General features: G+C 33.5%; 1 protein-coding gene across 1 annotated transcript in view; it reads right to left on the bottom strand.

The window, feature by feature from the left end:
• The window catches only part of LOC141521319 (cilia- and flagella-associated protein 43-like), a 288,518-nt gene that overhangs the window by 59,696 nt on the left and 203,165 nt on the right, over nucleotides 1-25,657 (bottom strand). Inside the window, exon 22 of the mRNA XM_074233774.1 lies at nucleotides 21,354-21,458. Coding sequence (XP_074089875.1) covers nucleotides 21,354-21,458 — 105 coding nt within the window. The remainder of the gene's footprint in view (nucleotides 1-21,353; nucleotides 21,459-25,657) is intronic.

Below are 25,657 nucleotides of genomic sequence, written 5' to 3'. Positions count from 1 at the left end.
GATTAGTATATTTTTGCTAGCATAGTGAGAAAATTTTCATTTACTGTTATTACCTTTTTGCTTCTCCTATTCTTGATGTCTTTGATTTCTATATATTTAAATTTCCATCTACATTTTTTCTCTCTTGCTTCTTTTGGCTTCAGATAGCATAGGGTGTAGGGGAAAGTTGCTTGGTGAATGCATTATACAAATCACAGAAGGGGCATTCAGGTTTGTTCCTTTATTTTTACTTTCTTTTAGATACCAAGTGTCCTAAATCTTGGAGACAAATGAAGTTTCTTTGTTTTTGACACAAAACTTCTTTTTTGGAGAGGTTTGAGAAATGGAAGGCATCATAGAAAATGTCTAGTCCTCCATTATCATATTACATGGAGTCCATAATAATGAATTTTTATAATTTGGTAATTTAGTGGAAAAATTATTTCACATCTATATGTATACTGATGTAGTAGTCCACAGCAGTATTAGGCATATGTTATTATCATTATTATAAATAATCAATTCAAGTTAATAGCATGTTTGAAAAGTTTAGAAAGCATTTTACACCTAGCAACTCTATAACACAATACAAGTGCATCCATTTCATGGATGAGGAAATAGAGTCAAAGAGGTTATGAGACTTGTCTATGGTTAAACAGTCAATGTCAGTTCAAGTCTTCTGATTCGAAGTCCAGGGTTCCTTAGACTCTACAGCCTAGCATATGAATAACTTATTGATCTGTTTAGCCATGCCACATGCATGTGAGGTCATCAGTATTGAGAACCTTGTGATAAAATTCCAAAAGTTATGAAAAAGTTATTAAATAGAAGAATGGCTCATGGATTCTCAGAGAAAAAAGGAATTGGTCGATTTAGTTTTTATGTGTTCTCAAAGACAATATGAAATAATTTCATGGGACATTTTATTTCCTTGTGAGATGTATTTTGGCTTTGTATTATGGCCATAATTTGGCAGAAGACTGTTTTATTGTCATCAATCAATAAAAATAGACAGTTACAAGATATTTGTTAAATACCTACTATATGGCAGCCAATGTGCACAGTGTTGGGAATGCAAGAAGAATCGAGACAGGTCCTGTCCAAAAGGAGCTTACGACCCAGTAGGGGAGACAACAAGTAAACAGATGTGAATAAACAAGATGCATATACAGGGTAGGAGAGGAAAGGCATGAAAATTAAGAGGGGAACAGGTTTCCTACAGAAGATGGGATTTTAGTGAGACTTAGAAATTCAGGGAAGCCAGGAAACAGAAAGGAGGAGGAAGAGCATTCTAGGCATGGGAACAGTCAGAAAATTCCTGGAGCTGTGAAATGCAGTGTCTTATTTATGGGATAACAAGGAAGACTGTTTTCCCTGAAGCAAGGAATAAGGTTTGAAAAGACTGTAAAGTTAATCCTCTTACCTATAAGTCATTATTTGGCCCATTCTAATTTTCAAGAAAATGTTTTGCTTGAGTAAGGTTTTTTCATCTCTTTTGTCAAGATACCATTATTCTCATTGCTTATTCAATTCTTTTTTAGCACTAATTTCATTTATAAAGCACTTAAACTCTTGTTTATTTCTCCCATGAATTTTAGTTGAACTATTAAGTTGTATTTTCCTTCAAGATTTTGCTTTTAGGTATTTTGCTTTTATTTTCTTCTGGGTTTCTCTCTTGAATATCTTGTACACAATAGCACTTTATGGTGGGAATTCTTTATTTGCTCATTCTTCTGGCCTATTTCCTGATTTAATGATCAGGCCAAGCTCCAAGTGCTTCTGGAGGTTAATTCTGGAGCTTTTGTCCTCTTGAGTCATTCAATTTTTTTTTTGTTTTTATAGGGTTTTTTAAAGCTGTTTTTTTTATTATTAGATCGTAATAGAAATATTTAAAATCAAAAGACTGAGAAATAGAAGGAAATATAGCTATTTCATAAAAAGGTGACCTATAAAACAAATCAAGTACAGATAAAGAAACAGCAAAATAGACCAAATTAAAAGAGAAAACAGGGAAACTTCATTTTGCTGAAAGAAGTACCATGGATGATAAATTAACACCAATACTAAACACATATACACATATGCCAGATGACACAACATTTAAGTTCTTAAAAGAATAGTTAAATGTGTTATAGAAATATACAATAAAACTATAATAATAATGGAGGATCTGGAATTTATCCTTCCAGAAGCAAACAAATAAATCATTAAATAATGACAGTGAGACATACCAAAATTCATTGTGTGCTGCCAAAGTATTTCATGAGGCAAAATTTATATCTAAACACTTTCATCATCATTAAAAACAGAGGAGCAAATCAGTATATTGGGCATTTTAAAAAAACAATTACAAAACAAAACAATGAAAAACTCAAATACATTCTAAAATAGAAATTCTGAAAATCAAAGGAGATATTAACAAAATTGAAAGAAAAAAATTAAATTTTTAATCTGTTTTTGACAATGACAAATAAAATAGATAAGCATTTGCTAACTTGATATTGTCAATATCAAAAAAGAAAGTTATACTCCATAACCAATGAAATTAGAAAGCTATTTTGCCCACTTAATTAGATTGCCAACCAAAATTCATTAGATTAATATTTACAAAAAAATAGAATGCTTAGATTAACAATAAGAAATAGAGGACTTAACTCAATATTAGAAGAAAAAATTAAGTAATAAATGAAGCCAATCTTTTCTCTCCAGTTCTTAGAGCATGGAAGTTTTCTGCTGTCTTTGGAGCCTTATGTTAAGATAGCTTAAAAACAATACAAGCCAAGGTAATAATAATGTTTTGTCCTTCATTTTTGAAGAAGAACATGGCACTAGGGAGGTCATGCCATGACAAGCATGAGAACTGGATGTGAGTGAGGGGGAGCTGTGCTAAGTCATCAACCTCACTTTCTCCTCCAGAGCCATCTGGGTCCAGTAGCCAGATAGGAATCAGGACCTGGAGATAGCCCTGGATTGGGGTAATCAGGATTAAGTGTCTTGCCCAAGTTCACACAGCTATTAACTGGTAAGTGTCTGAGGTTGGATTCAAATTCCCCTCCTCCTAAATCCAAGGCCAGTACTCTATCTGCTGCACCACCTAGCTGCCCTTACCAGTAGTAATGTCAAAGTAAATGATGGGATTGGCCATGAGGGAAGTAGGTAGAATGTCAGGCATCATGCTAAGTGCTTTATAAATGCCTCATTGTTGGAGGATATTATTATACCCATTTTTCAGCTTAGGATAGTGAGGTAAACAGAAGTGATTTGGCCAGGGTCATAATCTAGCAAATGGTGATACTGGAATTGAACTTAGTCTTCCTAACTCAAGGCCTAGTACTCTCTCTCTTGTGCCACCCAGCTGCCATGGATAGCGGAACTAGGGGCAGCAGAAAAGACAACAACAGCTGCAGGAATCAGTGCTCTGCAAACCAAGGGAAGCTTAGGACTCCTAGGAGCATCATCTACAAAGCTGCCTTGCAGCTTTAACAGCAAAAAGAAGTCATCTTTCATTCCTCTTCTCTACAATACACTATACTATCCTCCATCAACAGCGTTCTCTTCCTTTGCTCCAATTTTCAAGTAATAGTCTTCTTATCAAGTTCAGTTCCTCTTCTTATAATATTCTTGTTTGCAATTCCACTCCTCTTCAAGTATTTACTCATTTGATCATTCCCTCTTTTTTCTTTATTTTAAATCTCTTATCTATTGGTTTCTTTCCTGTTAACTAAAAAATGACATCTCTTTCCCATTCCTAAAACCTTTATTTGACCATACCACTCCTATTGACCTATCTCATAGTCAAACTTCTAGGAAAAAACTCCAAAAAACTTTAACCCATTAATATGCCTTCATCTCCTCATTATATGCCTTTATTATTAACCCATTAATATGCTTTTCTCATTACCATTTATTACTACCTCCTCTGCTGCTCCCAGTTTTGCCATCATGGCATCTAGGTGGCACAGAGGAAAGTGTTAGACCTGGAGTCAGGAAGACTGAATTCAATTCCAGCCTCACCATTTACTAGATTATGACTCTGGCCAAATCACTTCTGTTTATCTCACTATCCTAAACTGCAAAATAAGTATTATAATAATATCCTCCAACAATGAGATATTTATAAAACACTTAGCATAATACCTGACATTCTACCTACTTTCCCCATGCCCAATCCTTTGTCGTTACCAAGGGCAGCTAGGTTGTGCAGTTTCTTTTCCTTTTTTGGTTTCTGAAGGCAATGGGGTTAAGTAACTTGCCTAAAGTCACACAGCTAGGTAAATATTATATAAGTATAAGGCTAGATTTTAACTCATATCTTTCTGACTCCAGGATCAGTGAGCTCTGGAGTCTTGCAATTTTGCTTTCAACCCTATCTTTGAACTTAAACTTCTTTTCCCAAAGTTACCAATGACCACAAAATTCAACGGCTTCTCTTAGTCCTTATTTGTTTTGACCCCTCTGTAGCATTTGACAATATTGACTGCTCCTTCATATTGGATACTTTCCCTAACCTAGATTTTTGTGACTTCCGTAAAATAATTAGTAGGAAATTGTACTTGAACTGATTTTTTAAAGGTTTTTAATAATACAGGTATGGATAATGTAGTAGTGTATTCTGTCTAAGAACAAAGAATCCCATTTTGGAAAAAAGAAGTTGAAGAAACATTCATTGAACTCCCTAAGAAAAAATCTCTTGGGCCAGATGGATTTATAAGTGAATTTTACCAAACATTTAAAGAACAATTCTAATTCTATATAAAATTTTTGAAAAAATAGGTGGAGTTCTATCAAATCCCTTTTATAACACTAACATGGTTCTGATATCTTAATCAGGGAATTGCCAAAACAAAGAAAATTATAGATCAATCTCCCTAATGAATATTGTTGCAAAAAATTTCAATAAAATTTCAGCAAAGAGATTTCAACAAATCATTGCTGGGATAATACACCATGATCAAGTAGGATTTATACTAGGTATTCAGGGATGGTTCAGTATTAGGAAAATAATCAGCATAATTGACCATATCAATAACAAAATGAACAGAAATCATATCATTTCAATAGATGCTGAAAAAGCCTTTGACAAAATACAGCTCCTATTCCTATTTAACACTAGAGAATAGAGAAATAAATGGAATATTTCTTAAAGTGATAGGAAGTTTCTCTCTAAAACCATATGCAAGCACTATATATAATAGGAACAAACTAGGAGGATTTCCAATAAGGTCAGGGGTATAACCCAGATTCTCATTATCACTATTATTATTATTATTATCATATTGTATTAGAAATAGTAGCTTTAGCAACAAGAAAACAAAAAGAAATGGAAGGAATCAGAATAGGCAATGAGGAAAAAACATTTACTCTTCGTAGATGATATGATTTTATTATACAAAGAGATCCCCAGAAAATCAACTAAAAAACTACTTGAAACAGTGAACAACTTTAGCAAAGTAGCTGGGTATAAAATAAACCCAAATAAATCATCGGCATTTTTACCAATAAAGTCCAATAGCAAGAGAAAGAGAAATTCCATTTAAGTAACTGTAGATAATATAAAATAATTGGGAATCCACCTACTAGACCCAGAAATTATATGAACACAATTTTAAAATACAAATAAAGTCAGATCTAAACAATTGGAAAAATATCAATTTCTCATGGTTAGATTGACTGAATATAATAAATTCTATCTCAATTAAATTGTTTTTTCATTGCCATACCAATCAAACTTTTACAGAGCTATAAAAATAGTAGCAAAAGTTATCTGGGACAGCAAAAGATTAATAATATTGCAGAAATTAAAGGAAAAAATGTAAAAGAAAGTGGTCCAACTGTACCATTTCTAAAACTATGTTATAAAGCAGCAGTTATCAGGACTGTCTTCTAATAGCTAAGAAATAGATAAGTGGTTCAGTGAAATAGATTAGGAACAAAAGCAACAGTAATAAACGGCACAGTAATCTAGTTTTATAATCACAAGACTCTCACTTCTCAGATAAAAACTCACTATTTGACAATAACTACTGAAATAATTGGAAAATAGTGTGACAAAAACTAGGCATAGATCCATATCTCACACCCTATACCAAAAAGAAAAGTTCAAAATGGGTATAAGATTTAGACATAAAGGGTGGTACCATAGACCAATTAAGAGAATAAGAAATTGTTGATCTATAGAATCTATGGAGAAAGGAGAAATTTATGACCTAAAAAGAGAAAGAGAACATAATAAATTACAAATTGTATAATGTAGAAATTAAGAAGTTTTTGCATAAACAAAAACAATGCAGTCAAAATTAGAAGGAATGCAGAAGGCTGAAAAACAATTTTAATAGTGTTTCTAAAATAGAGAGCTGAGTCAAATTTATAATGCCATAAGTCATTCTCCAATTGATAAATAATCAAAAGGATATGAACAGGCAGTTGTCAGATGAAGAAATTAAATATATCTATATGATATGAAAATGAAAAATGTTTCAAATTATTATTGCTAAGAGAAATGCAAATTAAAACAACTCTGAGGTACTACCTCATACCTATCAGATTGGCTAAAATGTCAAGAAAGGGAAATGATCAATGTTGGAGAGGATGTGGGAAAACTGGGACACTAAATGCACTATTGGTGGAATTGTGAATTGATCCAGCCTTTCTGGAGAAAAATTAGAACTATGTCCAAAGGAAAATAAAACTATGTACAACCTTGGATTCAGCAGTACCACTTTATTAGGTCTATATCCCAAAGGTGACATAAAAAATGAGAAAAGACTCACATACATAAAAATATTTTAGCAGCTTTTTTGTAGTTGCTAAAACCTGGAATTTGAGAAAATGTCTATGAATTGGGGAATGGCTGAATAAGCTATGGCATCTCAATGTTTTGGAGATCACTATTGTTGGACTTTGGAAAAGACTGGAAAGACTTTCAAAAACTGATACTGAGGGGGCGGCTAGGTGGCACAGTGGATAGAGTACTGGCCTTGGAGTCAGGAGTACCTGAGTTCAAATCCGGCCTCAGACACTTAATAATTACCTAGTCGTATGGCCTTGGGCAAGCCACTTAACCCCATTGCCTTGCAAAATCTAAAAAAAAAAACTGATACTGAATGAAGTGAACAGAACAAGAAGAATATTGTACATATCAACGACAACATTGTGAGATGGATCAATTATGATGGACACTGACTGATTCTCTCAACAGTTCAATGATCAAAGACAACCATGAGAGAATAGTAATGGAAAATGACATCCACATCCAGAAAGAAAAAACACATAAAAACTTGGAACCTGAATGCAGAGGAAAGCATACTATGTTCACTTTTAAAATTTTCTTTTATATTTTTTCGTTCTTTCTCCCTTTAGTTCTAATTACTCTTTCACAACATGACTAATATGGAAATATATTATATAGAATTGTACATGTACTATTTTTTTTTATCAGATTGGCTGCCATGGGGAAGGGGGAAGAAATGGAGGATGATAGAAAAATGTGGAACTCATAAGCTAGCAAAGGATGAATGTTGAAAACTATATTTTCATGTAAATGGGAAAAATAAAATTTAAATTAAAAAAATATAAAATTGACCAAGTGGAAAAAGAAACACAAAAGCTAACTGAAGCAAACAAAACTCTAAAAATCAGGCTTGAATATGAATACCAAGATTCCATCAAACAAAACCAAATTGGAAAACAAATCCAGGAGAGAAAATTTACCAATTGTTGATCTACCTGAAAGCAAAAATCAGAAAGAGTAGACTCTATTATGGAAAATTGCCCTAATATCCTAGAAGAAGAAGATAAAATATTACTTGAAAGAAGCCTCAGAATCACCCTCAGAAAATTATAAAAATTACAGGAATATTATAGACAAATTTTAGAATTCTCAACTAAAGGATAAAGTTCTGCAAGCTGCTAAAAAGAAGCAATTTAAATACCAGCAAGCCACCGTCAAGACTTATCAAATTCAACGTTAAAGGATCTGACCCAAAATATGATATTATAGAAAGCAAATGAGTTTGGATTAAAGAAAGAATCAACTCTCCTACACCATTCAGCATATTCTTTCAGGGGAAAAGATGGATTTTCAATGAAATAAAGAACTTTCAAATTTATCTGATAAAAAGACCAGAACTGAATAGAAAATTTGGTCTTCAAATACAAGATTCAAGAGATGTATGAGAAGGTAAATAGAAAGAAAAAATATTAGTAAATAAGACTAAACTGTGTACATCCCTATACAGCAAGATAATATCTGTTACTCTTGTAATACCTTGCACTACTCTTAGGACAGTTGAAAGTAGTGTAATTAGAGTATTGAGTATAAACTCAGTATAAACGGAGTTATATATTATAGACCTCTGGAGAAAATTGAATGGGGCTAGAAAGTAATATACCTTCTTCTCTCTAGCACCTGGCACCTACACAAAAATTGACCATGTATTAGGGCATAAGAACCTCACAATCAAAGGCAAAAAAGTAGAAATTTTAAATGCATCCTTTTCAGATAATGATGCAATAAAAATTATATATAATAAAGAACTGTTGAAAGATAAACTAAAAATTAATTGGAAATTAAATAACCAAATTTTCCAAATCATCTTTCCACCCAACAGATTGACTAAAATGACAAAGAAGCAAAGTGTTAAATGTTGGAAAGGATATGGAAAAACTGGGATATTAATGCATTGTTCATGGTTGTGATCTAACAATTTTGAAGAACAATTTGGAGCTATGACCAAAAGGCAATAAAATTGTGCATACCCTTTGATCCAGCAACACTACTACTACTAGGAGGGCAGCTAGGAGGACCTGAATTCAAATCCAACCTCAGATACTTGACACTTTGTAGTTGTATGACCTTGAGCAAGTCACTTAATCTTGATTGCCTCACATCTAGGGCCATCTCTAGTCATCCTGATTCATATCTGGTCACAGGAGCCAGAGGGCTCCAGAGTAGAAAATAGGCTGATTATCTTAGCACAGCTCCCCCTCACTCAAATTCAATACATTTGCTTGTCAGGGCATGACCTCCTTGATATCATGATCTTCAAGAATGAAGGACAACCATTATCATCACTACTACTGCTAGGTCTACATCCCAAAAAGATCACAAAAAGGGGGGAAAACCCATATATTCCCACATTTATAGAGTGGCAAAGAATTGAAAATTGAGGAGATGCCATTAATTGGTGAATGGTCAAACAAGTTATAGTATATGAATGTTATGTAATACTATAGTTCTGTAAGAAATCATGACTGAATTTTGTAAAAGGCTTGAAAGACTTTCAAAAACTGATACTAAAGGGCAGTCATGTGCATAGTGGATAGAGCACTGGCCCTGGAGTTGGGAGGATCTGAATTCAAATGTGACCTTAGTCACTTAATAATTGCCTAGCTGTCTGACCTTGGGCAAAATCATTTAACCCCATTGCCTTGCCATAAAAGCAACAAAAAAACTGATGCTAAGTGCAGTGAGCAGAACCAGAAGAACATTGAGGATATTACCAACAACACTGTAAGATGATTAACTATGATGGATGTAGCTCCTCTCAGCAGTTCAGTGATCAAAGAGAATCCTGAGAGACCTGGCAGGAAAATGCCAGAAAATCCGAGGAAAAACTATAGAATCTGAATGCAGAAAAAAGCATACTATGTTTACTTTTTAAAACTTCTTTTATGGATCTGTGGACTTCCAGCCAAGATGGCAGAAAGAAGATAGGCACTGAACTAAGGTCTCCTGGTTTCCCCTTAGAAATACTATGAAAGAAACTTATAAACAGAAATTCCATCAACAAAACCCAGAAAGAGAAGCTAGAAGAACATTTACCAAAAAGTCTGTCTCGTAGGATCATGGTTGAACTAGGGGCAGAGAGCAGAGAACCAGTGGGGTCAGGGTGAGACCCGAACTAAGCTAAGATTGGCTGAGGAGGTTTTGACCATGGGAACCGGAGTACAAGGCTGCGGAGACTTTGGCCTCAGAAGTGAAGGTCTGGGGAGCCCCAGTGGGGCTGGTGGGCAAGTTCCAGCACAGAGAGTTGCCAAGTTCTGCTGGACATCAATTCCCTCAGTTTGGGGTGTGAGCTCCATACTTTCAGCACAGTCCTCTTCCCAGATCAAATCAGTAATAGTCCCCCTCTCCTCACCCTCCAGGCTCAGGTGAGGGCAGTAGAGCTCCCTTAGCTGAAAGGGAGAATAACATTCTCACCCCAGGGCATAGTCTACATTATTCAAGGATAATTCAGACCTTACTGTGCCTCTCACCCCCTCCAGGCCTAGGGAGTGGGTCTCAAATCAAGGCCACAGACACTCCAGAGAAAGTAACCAGCTCCTTCTACTGGCTGGCCCACTTGGAGTTACTAAACCAAGTGAGCAAAGTCTCTAGGGTTTTTTAAAAACCAAACCTCTGTGAGCCAGCCCCTCCCCCAATACAAGATTCTAGGAAACTGAAGAAAGGCCATCAAAAAGGGGGGGTTCAATAGAAAATTACCTAAAAAGTAAAGACCCTGAATCAGAGAGATTTAGAACTTCTGAGGAGAATATGAATTGGTCTCCAGCCCAGAAAGACTTCCTAGAAGAAATCAGGAAGGAGTTCAAAAATCAGTTGGAAAAATTGGAAAAAGAAACTCAAGAGGAAAGCAACACCTTGCAAGAGAAAATTAACATCTTGCAACAAGAAAACAAATCCTTGAAAAATACATTTGGATAAATACAAAAAGAAAATAATTCTCTCAAAACTACACTTGGGCAAATGGAAAACTCCTTCAAAAATAGAAGTGACCAATTGGAAAAGAAGTTGCAGAAGATAAATGAAGAAAATTCTTCTCTTAAAAAAGGAATGGAATCTGTGGAAACTAATGATTTCATGAGACAATATGAATCTATTAAACAAAACCAAAAATTTGAAAAATTAAAAGAAAATATAAAATATCTCATTGGCAAAACCAATGACCTTGAGAATAGAACCAGGAGAGACAACCTTTAAATCACTGGGTTTCCTGAAAACATTGAAGAGAAGAAAAAAAAAGCCTGGACTTGATATTACAGGTTTTAGTGTTGGGAAACTGCCCTGATATTATGGAACCAGAGTGCCAAATAGTTACTGAAAGAATACATTGATCCCTTCTGGAAAAGCATGATAAGATGAAAACACCAAAGAACTTTGTGGCCAAATTCCAGAACTATCAGATTAAAGAGAAAATCCTGTAAATAGCCAGAAAGAAATAATTTAGATGCCAAGGAGCCACAGTAAGGATTATAGTATCAACATTAAAGGATCAGATTGTTTGGAATGAGATAATCTGATAGGCAAGGGAGCTTGGCATGCAGCTAAGAATTCACTATCTGGAAAAACTGAGCCTTCTCTTCCAGGGTAAAAGATGCACATTTAATGAAGTAGGAGACTTCCAACTTTCCTGATGAAAAGACCAGGCCTAAATAGAAAATTTGAACATCAAAAAGGAGACTCAAGAGACACATGAAAAGGTTAAAAAAAGGGTAAAGAAAAAAACCCTACTATCCAAGAAGATGAAAGAAGATGAAACTGGCTAAATCCCAACCTGGGAGAAATATTTTCATAACTCTCTAGAACAGTAACTTTATGTAACTTTATAGAGAGAATATACTTAGCTAGAAGTGATGGAAACTGATGAATTATCCAAGACTCTGATAAAATGATTTAAAAACAATGTCTCTTTAAAAAGAGGGGACAGTAAAGAGATGGGAAAATGGAGGAGATTGAATGGGATGAATCACATTACATAAAGAAGTACAAAGGACCTATTGCAATAGAGGGGAAGAAAGGAGGAGGTGAGAACTGCCTGAATCTTACTGTCATCAGATGTAGCCTAAAGTTAACATACACACACTCAGGTTGAGAAACTTATCTTACCTTTCAAGTATTAAAAGGGGAAAGGGGGAGGGGGATAAAAGAGGAGATAACAGAAGGAAGAAGGGGCAAAGGGAAAGGTGGAAGAAAGGGGAGGTGGGTTGGATACAAGGGGGCAAATATGGTATTCAGAAACAAAATACTGGGGAATATGGATAAAGTGAATAAGGAAAAATACAGAGAGAAGATAACATGGAGGGCAATGAAAAAGTTACTAATTATAAATTTGAATGTGAATGGGATGAACCCTCCAATAAAACATAAGAAAATAGCAGAATGGATTAAAAACCAGAACCCTACTGTATGCTGCCGACAAGAAACTCATTTGAAGCAGAGAGATACATATAGAGTAAAGGTAAAAGGCTGGAGAAAAATATATTTTGATTCAGCCAAAGTGAAAAAAGCAGGGGTAGCAATTCTAATCTCATACAAAGCAGCTGCAAAAAAGATCTCATTAAAATAGATAAGGAAGGAAATTATATCCTCCTAAAAGGTACCATAGATAATGAAGCAATTTCAATACTAAATGTATTTGCAACAAGTGGTATAGCATCCAAATTTTTAGAGAAGTTGAATGAGTCACAGGATGACATAGACAGCAAAACTCTACTGGTGGGGGCGGCTAGGTGGCATAGTGGATAAAGCACTGGCCTTGGAGTCAGGAGTACCTGGGTTCAAATCTGGTCTCAGACACTTAATAATTACCTAGCTGTGTGGCCTTGGGCAAGCCACTTAACCCTATTTACCTTGCAAAAAATCTAAAAAAACAAAAACCAAAAAAAACTCTACTGGTGGGAGAACTCAACATCCCACTCTCAGATTTAGATAAATCTAACCATTAAAATAAACAAGAAGGAAGTTAAGTAGGTAAATAGAATGTTAGAAAACCTAGACATGATAGACCTTTGCAGAAAATTGAATGGGAATAGAAAGGAATATACTTTTTTTCCCCATAGTACATGGCACCTAAACAAAAACTGACCATGTACTAGGCCATAAAAACCTATTAATCAGATGCAGAAAGGCAGAAATAGTGAATACATCCTTCTCATATCATAATGCAATAAAATTCACATGCAATAATGGACTAGGGAGAGATAGATCTAAAGCTAATTGAAAACTAAATAACCATTTTAAAGAATGAGTAGATCAAACAACAAATTATAGAAAGAATTAATGATTTCATCCAAGATAATGACAATAATGAGACAACATACAAAAACTTATGGGATACAGCCAAGGCAGTTGTCAAGGGGATATATTATATCTTTGAATGCTTACATGAATAAATTGGAGAAAGAGGAAATCAATGAACTAAACATGCAACTAAAAAATATTAGGGAAAGAACAAATCAAAACCCCCCAATTAAATACCAAATTAGAAATTCTAAAAATTAAAGGAGAAATTAATAAAATTGAAAGCAAGAAAACTATTGAATTAATAAATAAAACCAAGAGTTGGTTTTATGGAAAAAAACCAATAAAATTGATAAACCTCTAGTTAATTTGATTTTAAAAAAGAAAGTAGAAAACAAAATTACCAGTATCATTAATGAAAAAGGTGAACTCACCAACGAGGAAAAATTAAAGTAACAATGTGGAATTATTTTGCTATATTATATGCTAATAAATTTGATAATCTAAATGAAATGGATGAATATTTATAAAACTCTAAGTTGCCCAGGTTAAATGAAGAGGAAATTAAATATATAAATAACCCTTTCTCAGAAAAAGAAATTCAACAAGCCATTATTGAATTCCCTAAGGAAAAAAATCTCCAGGACCAGATGAATTCACATGTGAAATCTATCAAATATTTAAGGAACAATTGGTTCCAATTCTATATAAACTCTTTGGCAAAATAGGTAAGGACAGAACTCTGCCTAACTCTATGACACCAATATGGTGCTGATACCTAAACCAGGAAGAGTCAATATAGAGAAAGAAAATTATAGATCTATTTCCTTAATATAGATGCAAAAGTCTTAAATAAAATCTTAGCAAAGTGATTACAGCAAGTTATCACTAGGAAAATACTATGTGACCAACAGGATTTATCCCAGAAATGCAAGGTATTAGGAAAACTGTTATTGACATAGTTAAACTATTAGAAATCATATGATCATATCAATATATATATATATATTAAAAAAGCCTTTGACAAAATTCAACACTCATTCTTACTAAAAACACTAGAGAGCATAGGAATAAGTGGATTGTTCCTTAGAATGATAAGCAGTATCTATCTGAAACCATCAACTAGCATTATATGCAATAGGGGTAAGTTAGAAGCATTCCCAATAAAATCAGGAGTGAAACAAGGATGCCCGTCATTATCAAACCTATTCAACATTGTGTTAGAAATGTTAGCTTCAGCAATAGGAGAAGAAAAAGAAATGAAAGGAATTAGAATTGGGAAGGAAGAAACAAAACTCTCACTCTTTGCAGATGACATGATGGTATATCTAGAGAATCCTAAAAAAATCATCTAAAAACCTACTACAAACAATTAGCAACTTTAGCAAAGTCGTAGGCTATAAAAGAAATCCTCATAAATCCTCAGCATTTCTATATATGAATAGCAAGATACAGCAGCAAGAGCTAGAAAGAGAAATCCCATTCAAAATAACTTCACACAGAGATGAACAGAACCAGAAAAACACTGTATACCCTAACAGCAACATGGGGATGATGTTCAAGCTTGAAGGACTTGCTCATTCCTTCAGTGCAACAATTGGGGACAATTTTTTGGGCTGTTGCAATGAAGAGTGCCATCTGTATACAGATAAAGAGCCATGGAGTTTGAACAAAGTTCAAGGACTATTCCCTTTAATTTAGGAAAAAAACCAGATATCTTATTGTCTGATCTTGTTATCTCTTAGACTTTTTGCCTCTTCCTTAAGTATATGATTTCTCTCTCATCACATTCAATTTGGATCAATGTACAACATGGAAACAAAGACTGACAGATTGCTTTCTGTGGGGGTGGGGTGGGAAGTAAGATTGGGGGAAAAATTGTAAAACTCAAATAATATATTTAATAAAAAAAGAAAAAAACAAAATAACTTCACACAATATAAAATACCTGGGCGTCTACCTGCCAAGACACTCAGAAACTCTATGAAAACAACTACAAAGCACTTCTCTCTCAAAATCAGATTTTAAAAACTGGGCAAATATCAAATTTTCATGGATAGGCCAAGCTAATATAATAACAATGACAATTCTACCTAAATTAAACTACTTATTTAGGGCCATACCAATCAAAATCCCAAAGAATTACTTTAATGAGTTAGACAAAATTATAAGTAAATTTGTATGGAGAAATAAAAAATTCAAGAATTTCCAGGGATTCAATGAAAAAAAGTGCACAAGAAGGTACCCTAGCCCTAACCAATCTAAAATTATATAATTAAGCAATAGTCATCAAAACTGTCTGATATTGGCTAATAAATAGAGTGGTGGGTCAGTGGAATAGACTAGGTGCAATAACAGGAGATGATTATAGAAATCTGTTGTTTATAAACCCAAAGAGTCCAGATTCTGGGATGAAAACTCTCTCTTCAAGAAAAACTGTTGGGGAAAATTGGAAGTTAGTGTGGCAGAAACTTGGATTAGACCAACACCTCGCACTTAAGATCAAAATGAATACAGGATTTAGATACAAAAGACAATATTATAAGCAAATTAGGAGATCAAGGGATAGTTTACTTTCAGATCTATGGAAAGGGAAGCAGTTTATGACCAAGGAAGAGTTGGAGAACATAATTAAAAACAAACTAGATAATTTTGATTACATTAAATTAAAAAGCGTTTTGCACAGTGAAAACCCACTGTAACCAAGATCAAAGGAAATGTAGTAAATTGAGAAACAATTTTTACAACTAGCATTTCTGACAAATGATTCATTTCTAAAATATATAGAGAACTGAGTCAAATCTATAACAAAAAAACAAGCCACTCTTCAATTGACAAATGGTCAAAGGATATGTAGAGGTAATTTACAGATGAAGAAATCAAAGTGATCCATAATCATATGAACAACTGCTATAAATCATTACTTATTATAGAAATGCAAATTAAAGCATCTCTGAGGTACCACCTCACACTTCTCAGTCTGACCAATATGACCAGAAAGGACAATGATCAGTGTTGGAAGGGATGTGGGAAGACTGGGACACTAATGCATTGTTGGTGGAGCTGTGAGCTCATCCAACCTTTCTGGAGAGCAATTTGGAATTAAGCCCAAAGGGCAATAAAAATGTGCATACCTTTTGATCCAGCAATACTAGTACTGGGTCTATACCCTGAAGAGATCATGAAAAAAGGTAAAAACATCACTTGTACAAAAATATTCATAGCAGTTCTATTTGTGGTAGCAATGAATTGGAAACTGAGTGAATATTCATCAATTGGGGAATGGCTGAAAAAATTGTGGTATGTGTATGTTATGGAACACTATTGTTCAATTAGAAAACAGGAGGTATGGGAATTAAGAGAAGCTTGGAGGAATTTGAATTAACTGATGCTGAACAAGTTTAGCAGAACCACCAGAACATTGTACACCATCACAACAACAGAATGGGGTTGATGATCAACCTTAACCGACTTGCTCATTTCATACAATGAAGGACAATTTTGGGGTATCTGGGATGGAGAATATCATCTGTATCCAGAGAAAGAATTGTGGAGTTTGAACAAAGACCAAAGACTATTACCTTTAATTTAAAAAACAAAAGCAAAAGCATTGTCTTGTGTAATCTTGCTATCTCCTACATTCTATTTTATTTTAGGGATATGATTTCTCTCTCAACACATTAAATTTAAATCTGTGTATAGCCTGGAAACAATGTAAAGACTATGAGACTGCCTTCTGTGGGAGGTAGGGGTGCAGGGAGGGAAGTGAGATTTGGGGGGAAATTGTAAAATTAAAAGAATAAATAATTGAAATAAAAAACTTCTTTTATAGCATTTCTTTCTCTCTCATGGTTTTCTCCCTTAGTCCTAATTCTTCTTTCACAATATGACTACTTTAGAAAAGTTAAACACAATTGTATTTGTATAACATATGTTTGATTGATCATTGCCATGGGGAGGGTGGAGGAAAGGAAAGGTGGTAGAAAAGTGCAGAACTCAAAAGCTTGTAAAAGGATGAATGTTGAAAATTATCTTTGCATGCAATTGGGAAAAATAAAAATAAATAAATAAATAAATAAATAAGTAAAAAATTAGAAAAAATAAAAAAGCAGAATTGACCAAATTAAAAATAGGTACAAAATCTCGCTGCGAATTTAATTCCTTAAAAATTAGAGTTAGGCAAATGGAAGCTAAAGACAACATGAGACATCAAGAAACAAATTTGTGAAAGTCAAAAAAAATGAAAAATAAGAAGAAAATGTGAAATATCTCATTGGAAAAATCCTGTGGAAAATAGATCAAGGAGAAATAATTTAAGAATTATTGGCCTACTTAAAAGCCATGACTTAAGCCTCAATATCATATTTCAAGAAATTATCAAAGAAAATTTCCCAAATATCTTAGCTCCAAAGGGTAAAATAGAAAGTGAAGAATTCACTGATTACTTCCTAAAAGAAATTCCCTAATAAAAACTTCCAGGAATATTAAAGCCAAATTCAGAGCTCTAATTTCAAGGAGAAAAATACTTCAAGCAACCAGAAAGGAAAGAATTCAAATATAATGAAGTTACAGTAGTAGTAATCCAGAAAAATTAGTGACTTCCATATTAAAGGAGTGGAGGTCTTAGAAGGCAAAGCAGCTAGGATTACCACCAAGAATAACTTACAAATTGAAGTATAATTTTCTCACCTTTTAAGTTTTTCTTGCTTTTTTGGAAATGTAGTTAATTTAGAATTGTTTTGCATGATTTCTCATGTAAAATTGATTTGACATTATAATCTTAGCAGGTTTGTATAAGAAGAGAACTTGGTACTCAATTTTTTTAAAGTTAAAATTAATCATTGACATGTAAAAAAAGACTAGCTGCCTTTTGGCTCAATTAAAATCACATGCTTGAGGGCTAGTATTAATATTTGGCATTATTTATCCCTGTGAAAATTCATTTTCACAGATGCAACATATAAAATCTTATTTTAGATAGTATTGACAGGTAAACATTTACAATTGATTTTGATGATGGGAATACTAACTTTGAACCCCAATTAAGTGAAATGTTATCCCCTAAAATTATTTAATTCTCATTAGTAAATGCATATTTCAAAAATTGTTCTCAATTATTAAATTTTTAATTTAGTCAATAAACATTTTTGTGGAAATATCCTTTTTTTGTAGGGAAGCATCTATATAATATCCTCAGTTTTGTCTCTTGGTCTACAGGATCTAAAATATTTCTTATCTGACCCATTACAGAAAAATATTTTCTAATATGTGGATTAGAAAGCAGTATTTAGCAATAGTTGTGTATAAGAAACACACTCAAAACAAAGAGTCACTGTGGTTATTAGTCAATTGTGTTGGGTTTCAGCTGTAGTCATAAAGGCAGGAGTACCAATCTTTATGTAGGGGAATGCAACAGTAAAAATAGATTTGATCAAAAAGAACAAGAACATTTTGTCAAAATGTTATCTTGCTCAGGGATAAACTTTTTTTGTTAAGATTCATCATGACAAAAGAAAGAGGAAAACCAAATAATTAGTTTTAAAAATAAAAAAACTCAATTTGCATTAAGTGAAGACATAAAAGAAAGTTTAAGAATCTAGTTTGCTCAATTAAACCAAAAACCCAATTGAAATGAGTGAATATTTAGAAAAATATTAAATGACCAGATTTACAAAACAAGAAATAAAGGACTTAAATGAATCAATATTTACTCCCCTCCCAAATTAGTCAAACCATAGATGAGCTCCAAGAGGAAAAAAAAATCTCAGGGTCAGATGAATTTAAAAGAAAATTCTATCTTTTTACTGTGAAAGGTATTTGAAAAAATAAGAAAATGAATCCTGTCAGATTCCTTCTATGATAGAAAGTCTCAAGACCTAAACTCAGGAATGTTAAGTTGAGAATGAAAACTCTAAACCAACTTTTTGCAAAAAATTTTAAATAAAATATTAGCAAGTAGATTACAGTGGACTTAGGAATGCATGGTTGATTCAGTATTCAGAAAACTATCAATATAATAAACTAAATTAATGTGAAGAACATAACATATATGCATCTGAATAATATAGGAACTAAATATTTAAAGGAAATATGAAAGAAGTTATTAGGAGAAATAGGTAGTATTGACAAAACCTGTTCCTATAAAAGGTAGAAGTTACTAGATGGTATAGCTCTGTGACTCTGGGCAAGTCATTTAACCTTGATTCCCTCTGCTCCCTCTTCTCCTTCCAAATGATACTAGGTAATAGGAATAAATTGTTCATCCCTTTACATGAAAAAATTGGCCATATGCAATGGGGATAAGCTAGATTCTTTTCCAATAAGATCAGGTTTAGACATTATCACAACTGTTATTTGATATAGTATTAGAAATGCTAGCTATAACAATATACAATAAGGCAATAAAAAAATTGAGGGAATAATCACAGGATTAACAAAATTGCAGAATATAAAAGAAACCTACACAAATCACCAGTACTTTTGTATACTGCCAAGAAGAGATAAAGAGAAATTCCTTTTAAAATAGCTATCAAATGTATAAAATATTTTGGAGTCTACCTTCCGAGGAACTTCCATAGGGGCTTTATGATTACAACTGTAAAACTGTCTTTACACAGACAAGTTTAAATAACTGGAGACATAGATCAAACCAGTATAACAAAAATAATGTCTAAATTAACTTGCATATTAATTTCCATACTAATCTAATTGCCATGCTACCACCTCCCCTACCCCTCACCACATACTGGAAATACTCTACCTGTACTGCTACCATATGAAATGTCTAATTTCCTTTAAGACTCAGCTTAAATGTCATCTTCTACAAGAGGTCTTTCTGTGCTTATCCAGTTAATAGTACTCCCCACCCTTCAAAATTACTTTGTAATTACTTAATCATTACATGGGTTGTTGCTCCCATGAAAATGTAAATTCCTTGAGATCAGGGATTATTTTTTTTTCTCTTTATATTCCCAGTGCCTATCATCTATAGGTCTATTGGATGTTATCAGTTTAGAGTGGAAATGACACAGAGGCAACTGAATGATTCACTTTTACTTTCATTTTACAGATAAAGAAACTGAGTCTGAAACGACTTAAGTGACTTGTACTAGTAAGCAGAATTTGAACTAAGGTCTTCATGACCCTAAATTCAACCTTTTAATTTAACTATGTCATGTTTCTTTTAAAAAAATAATTTCCAACTTTTCAACATTCATTTTTTGTAAGATTTTAAGTTCAACATTTTTCTCCCTCCCTCCTTTGACACTGAACAATATGTTATAGGTTATGTATATGACATATATATAAATAACTATGTTAAACATATTTTCATATTAGCATTGTTGTAAAAGAAGAATCTAAACAAAAGAGAAAAAGTCATGAAAGGAAAAAAACAAGATATAAAACATTTTTAAAATGAAAATTAGTATCTTTGGTCTGCATTCAGATTCCATAGTTTTTTCTCTGGATATGAATGATATTTTCCATCACAAGTTCTTTAGAATTTTTTGATCATTGTACTGTTGAGGAGAACCAACTCTGTTATAGTTGTTCATCACATAGTGTTATTAAAGTATACAGTCCTGCTCACTTCACTCAGCATCAGCTCATGTAAGTCTTTCCAAGCTTTTCTGAAGTCTGCCTGTATTTGGTTTCTTACAGAACAATAGTGTTCTATTATATTTATATGCTATAATTTGTTCAGCCATTCCCTAACTGATAGGAATTCTTTCAATTTCCACTACAAAAAGAGATGCTATAAATATTTTTGTGCGTGGTCTTTCCCCCTATGTCATGTTTCCTTTAACAATAAATTATATATGCTCATTTCATTGAATTGAATCTGTAACTATTGATCTATGTATCTGTTTTCTCATTTTTATAAAAATATTTATGGCAATGGTTTCCATGAGAATTGAGAATATCCTTAGTGAATATATGAGAAAGGCAAAGCAACAGAGCTCTCTGATAGACTGGTGTTAACTTTGTGATTTTCCCTGTATGTATCTGTGTTGTCTGAGTAAATAGCTCCTTAGTATACATAAACATTGACAAAATTTTTTGAGGGAAGGGGAAATTTGTTATAGAAATGATCCATACTGAAAAAATAGTTTCAAGGGTTATCATAGAGGAGAAAAGGAAAAAAAATATTGATGATATGTTTAAGAGGAAGGTCCTAATAAATCAAAGCATTAAGAGACTTACTGGAAAGGAAAACACAAGCTAATGTTTTTGAACTCTGGGGGGCATATTTTTCAACAGGGAAAGGATTATCACTTTTTTTTAAACTTCACTGAATATTACTTGAGATAACTGATTCTATTGATTATATGGATAAAATGTTAAGATTAGTTACCTTTAGTGATCGGCCTTTTACATGCATGGAGTGCCAGCATTCTTCTTTCAAAATGTGACATAAATACTTCTTAGCTAGATTTTCCATTTCTGCCTCCTTTTTTATCTTTCAAGAAAGAAAAGAAAATATTAATGTTTCCAGTGGTTTAGCATGTAAAATTTAATGATTATTTAAATGAATAATATTTTTAAATGATCCATAAGTAATATTTAAGGCAAGAAATTCTCTACTTTGCTTTTTTTGTTGATGTTCAATTGTTTGAAAGTATACAGAACTGTTGTGCTGACCTCATTGCTATATGCCTGCAAAACCTGAATAGTTTATCAGTGCCATGTCAGGAAACTGAATTGATTCCATTTAAATTGTTTTAGGAAGATTCTGAAGATCACCTGGCAGGAGAAGATTCCAAACACTGAGGTCTTTTCTTGAGCTAAACTGCCTAGCAATCCAACATTACTTCAGAGAGTGCAACTGTGATGGCCTAGGCATGTGGTTAGAATGTCACACTATGCTTACCCCAAAAAAACTATTTTATGGAGAACTCACACAGGGCAAGTGCTCACAAGGGCATCAGAAGAAGTGATATCAAGATTCCCTGAAGATCTCTTATTGAAGAACTTTAGAATTGATTGTACAGCATGGGAGATACTGGCACAGGACCACCCAGCATGGCATGCCCTCATCAGTGAGGGGGCTACACTCGATGAGGAAGGCAGAATTGAAGCAGCTCAAAGGAAATGTGACATCTGTAAATTTAGAGTACCCACCCCAAGGTATTCACATGGACATTTGTGCCCAACCTGTGGTAGAGCATTCTGAGCTCATATTGACCTGATCGGCCACAGTTGGAGACACTGTAATTTGTTTCAAATGTAGTGATGTCATATTGGTCTTAAATAATGAAGGACAAGAACTAACCAACCAACCAACCAACCAACCAACTAACCAACTGTTTTCATGTCTGACTCTATTACACCTATCAAAGTTTTCTTGGCAAAGATATTGGAGTGGTTTGTCATTTCCTTTTCTAATTTTACACATGAGAAACAAGGCAAATGATTTAAATGACTTTCCCAGGGTCACACAGCTAATGTCTGAGGCCAGATTTAAATTCAGCAAGGAATTTTTCTGAGTTTAGATCTGGCACTCTATCCACTGTATCTCCTAGCTGCCCTTCCTTAATTAGCTTGAGTCTTAGGTGACAGCATTTCTGGACTCATACCTGTGGACTTACTAACTTGGTAGGATATGGCTTCCTTGTGCTTCACTGGCATTGACTTCAAGAGACCATGCTCTAAGGAGTCAGGAAATGCTATAAAGAATAGGACTTTAATTTTAATAAAAATATTAAGGGGGGGCAGCTAGGTGGCGTAGTGGATAAAGCACCTGCCCTGGAGTCAGGAGTACCTGGGTTCAAATCCGGTCTCAGACACTTAATAATTACCTAGCTGTGTGGCCTTGGGCAAGCCACTTAACCCTGTTTGCCTTGCAAAAACCTAAAAAAATTGTTAATAGGCATAGTTTCAACACCTTTAGAGACCAAGTGGGGTTACTGTCTGGACATTTTGGTAATATGAATAACTCCAGATGTGGAAATTCCCTCTTCCCATATAGGCCCAGTAGTCAGGTACCTTCTTGGCAACCTTCCATCTTGAAGAGTTGCTTAGCGTATCAAGGAGGCTAAGGAACTTGTCCAAAGTCATAAAGTCAGTATGTATAAAAGGTATAATTTGAATCTAGGACTCTTATCTACTATGTCATGCTGTTTATACTTGATATTTTTCTATTCAGAAGAGTATTAATTTTCCACAGGGATTAGATTTCAGCATTCAATAAGACAACCCTATAGGAAAGCTTGCCTATATGCAAAACTCCCCAGTAGGTCTGATGGAAGGAATTCATACTGGTATCTGCCAGTCTTTCAATATAATTGTATTTATGCATAAATTTGAAATAAGAGATTACATATGTCAATTGGGTCATCCAATGTTCTCTCTCTGGGTTCCTTCTAAGCTTAGAGTAGTTAACTGCACTTTGTGTACTGCTTTATAGTTTGCAGTGTTTTTCTTTCCAGAAAAATCATGTCATTTAAGTAATCTGTAACTGATACTTTGAAATAACTTAGATTTAGATACTTTAAAGACTAAATAATAAAATGCTCCAAAATGATTAATTTGTGGGAGTCTAGATCTATATGGGAGGGTTTAGTTTAATAAGTAATTCAATTTTATCATACTCAGTTTAATCATTTTTCAATTGTGTCCAACTTTTTGTGACTGTATTTGGGATTTTCTTGGCAGAGATACTGAAGTGGTTTGCCATTTCATTCTCCCTCTCATTTTATAGAAGAAGAAACTGAGGCAAACAAGATTAAATTATTTGTCCAGGGTCACACAACCATTAAGAGACCAATTTGAACTCTTTCTAGGCCTTCACTTTATCTACTGCTCCACCCAACTACCTCACATTTATAATCAGGAAATTTTTAAGTGCTTCCTTGATGTAGTTTGTATGATGTGGGATATTTAGGAAAGATTTGGACCCTGTCTTCAAGGAATTTATGGTTTGGTGGAGGGATAAGATACAAGCTTAGATATCTGTAATATAGTGCATTAGAGATTTCCAAAGCATATAACAATATGAGGTCCAAGGGAAAAGATTGTTATTAATAATCCCACCATTTATATATATATCACTTTAAGGTTTATAAAACCACAACTTTATAAAATAGATGTAGCAAGAATTATTATTACCATTATACAGATAAGGAAACATTCTCAGATAAAATAAATAACTTGCCCTTGGTCACAAACCTATTGTCAGAATCAGCATTTGAATTTTGTTGTCTTGACCCCAAGTCCAACATACTTGTCACTGTACTACATTGTCATTACTCAGCTAGAAGAAGGAATCATTGAAGAGGAAGTTTAAGGAAAGGAAAAAAATTTTGTAAGAGAAGGCATCTGACACATTAACATCAAAGGCATAGAAGAGGGTAAGCCTAGAGTTATTCTTCTAGGTAGATTTGGCTAGAACATAGAGTATACATATGAGGATGACATAAGCAGAGTTGTGGCATCCCCTGGAAGATTTAGTCAGGAGGCAGTGAGAAGTCATTGAAGTGTTGTGATGTTTTTACCATGTTGATAATTAAAGAATATTATTCTGGCAGAAGTATGAAGGATGAATTAGAAGAGGCAGAAAGCAGAAAAAGCTTAAATTATAGCTATCAGCATGCCTTTACTTTTTCCTATAGACATTTTAAGTTCTAATGAGAAATAGAGATATTCAAATATGTAAACAAGAGAATAAGAAAAATATTCATATACAAGATGAAACAAAAATGATTGCAAAGATTATATCTATCTGTAAATTATTTATTATTAATTCTGACCCAAGAGATTTATATTGATTTTTAACATATTACCTACAATATTTTTGTTTTGCAATGCTTTTTGGTTTTATTTTGTCTATAACTTAACACTTGTTTTGTTGTTATTATGGTCTTTAGCTACATATAGTAGTTATAGTCAGTATGTAGATTGTTCCTTTTGATTTTGCTTTCTTGACTCTGAATCATTTAATACAAATCTTCCTATATTCCCTTGAACTCATCATTTCTTTTGGCACAATAATAGTCTATTACTCTCTTGTGCCCATAATCATTTAGTTATTATAATTATTTGATATTTATTTTGGTTCCAAATTTTACTTCTATTAATAGTATTTCTCAAAATATTATAAGATACATCTTTTTTTTCCCTTCTATTAATGTTCTCCTTTGACTACCAGTTCCTAACTAGATCAAAAGTATACATCTTTTCATATCTTTTGTTGTATGATTCTATACTATTTTCCAAAAAAACCTGGGACCAATTCACATCTCAACCAATAATATAATTCCATGTTTATGTGTGTAGGTATTTATTATTTGTTTATTTACTATAGTTATACTAACAATGAGTTTTCTCAACTTTTATTATCCTAGCCAAATTGGTGAGTATTAGGTGAAGGTTCATTTGTCTTAATTCACATTTCTTATATATAAACAGTTGTCAAGGCTTAATGATTCTACCTCCACAATAATTTATCTATCCTACTCATAAAGCTACCACTCTAATTCATACAGTCACTCTCACTCACCTCTCTTACCTGGACTAGATTATTGATTATAGACTATGTGCAGTCTTTTTCCTTCTCTAGTTCACCCGAAGTGTTATTCCTAAAGCACTTGGCAGTCAACAAGCACTTACTCTGTCTAAGCACTGTCATTTACTTAAAAAAAAAAACAACTTATAACTTAG

Source organism: Macrotis lagotis, chromosome 4 (genome assembly GCF_037893015.1).
Source record: "Macrotis lagotis isolate mMagLag1 chromosome 4, bilby.v1.9.chrom.fasta, whole genome shotgun sequence".
Taxonomy (NCBI): domain Eukaryota; kingdom Metazoa; phylum Chordata; class Mammalia; order Peramelemorphia; family Peramelidae; genus Macrotis; species Macrotis lagotis.
This window is presented reverse-complemented; position numbering and strand designations above follow the sequence as displayed.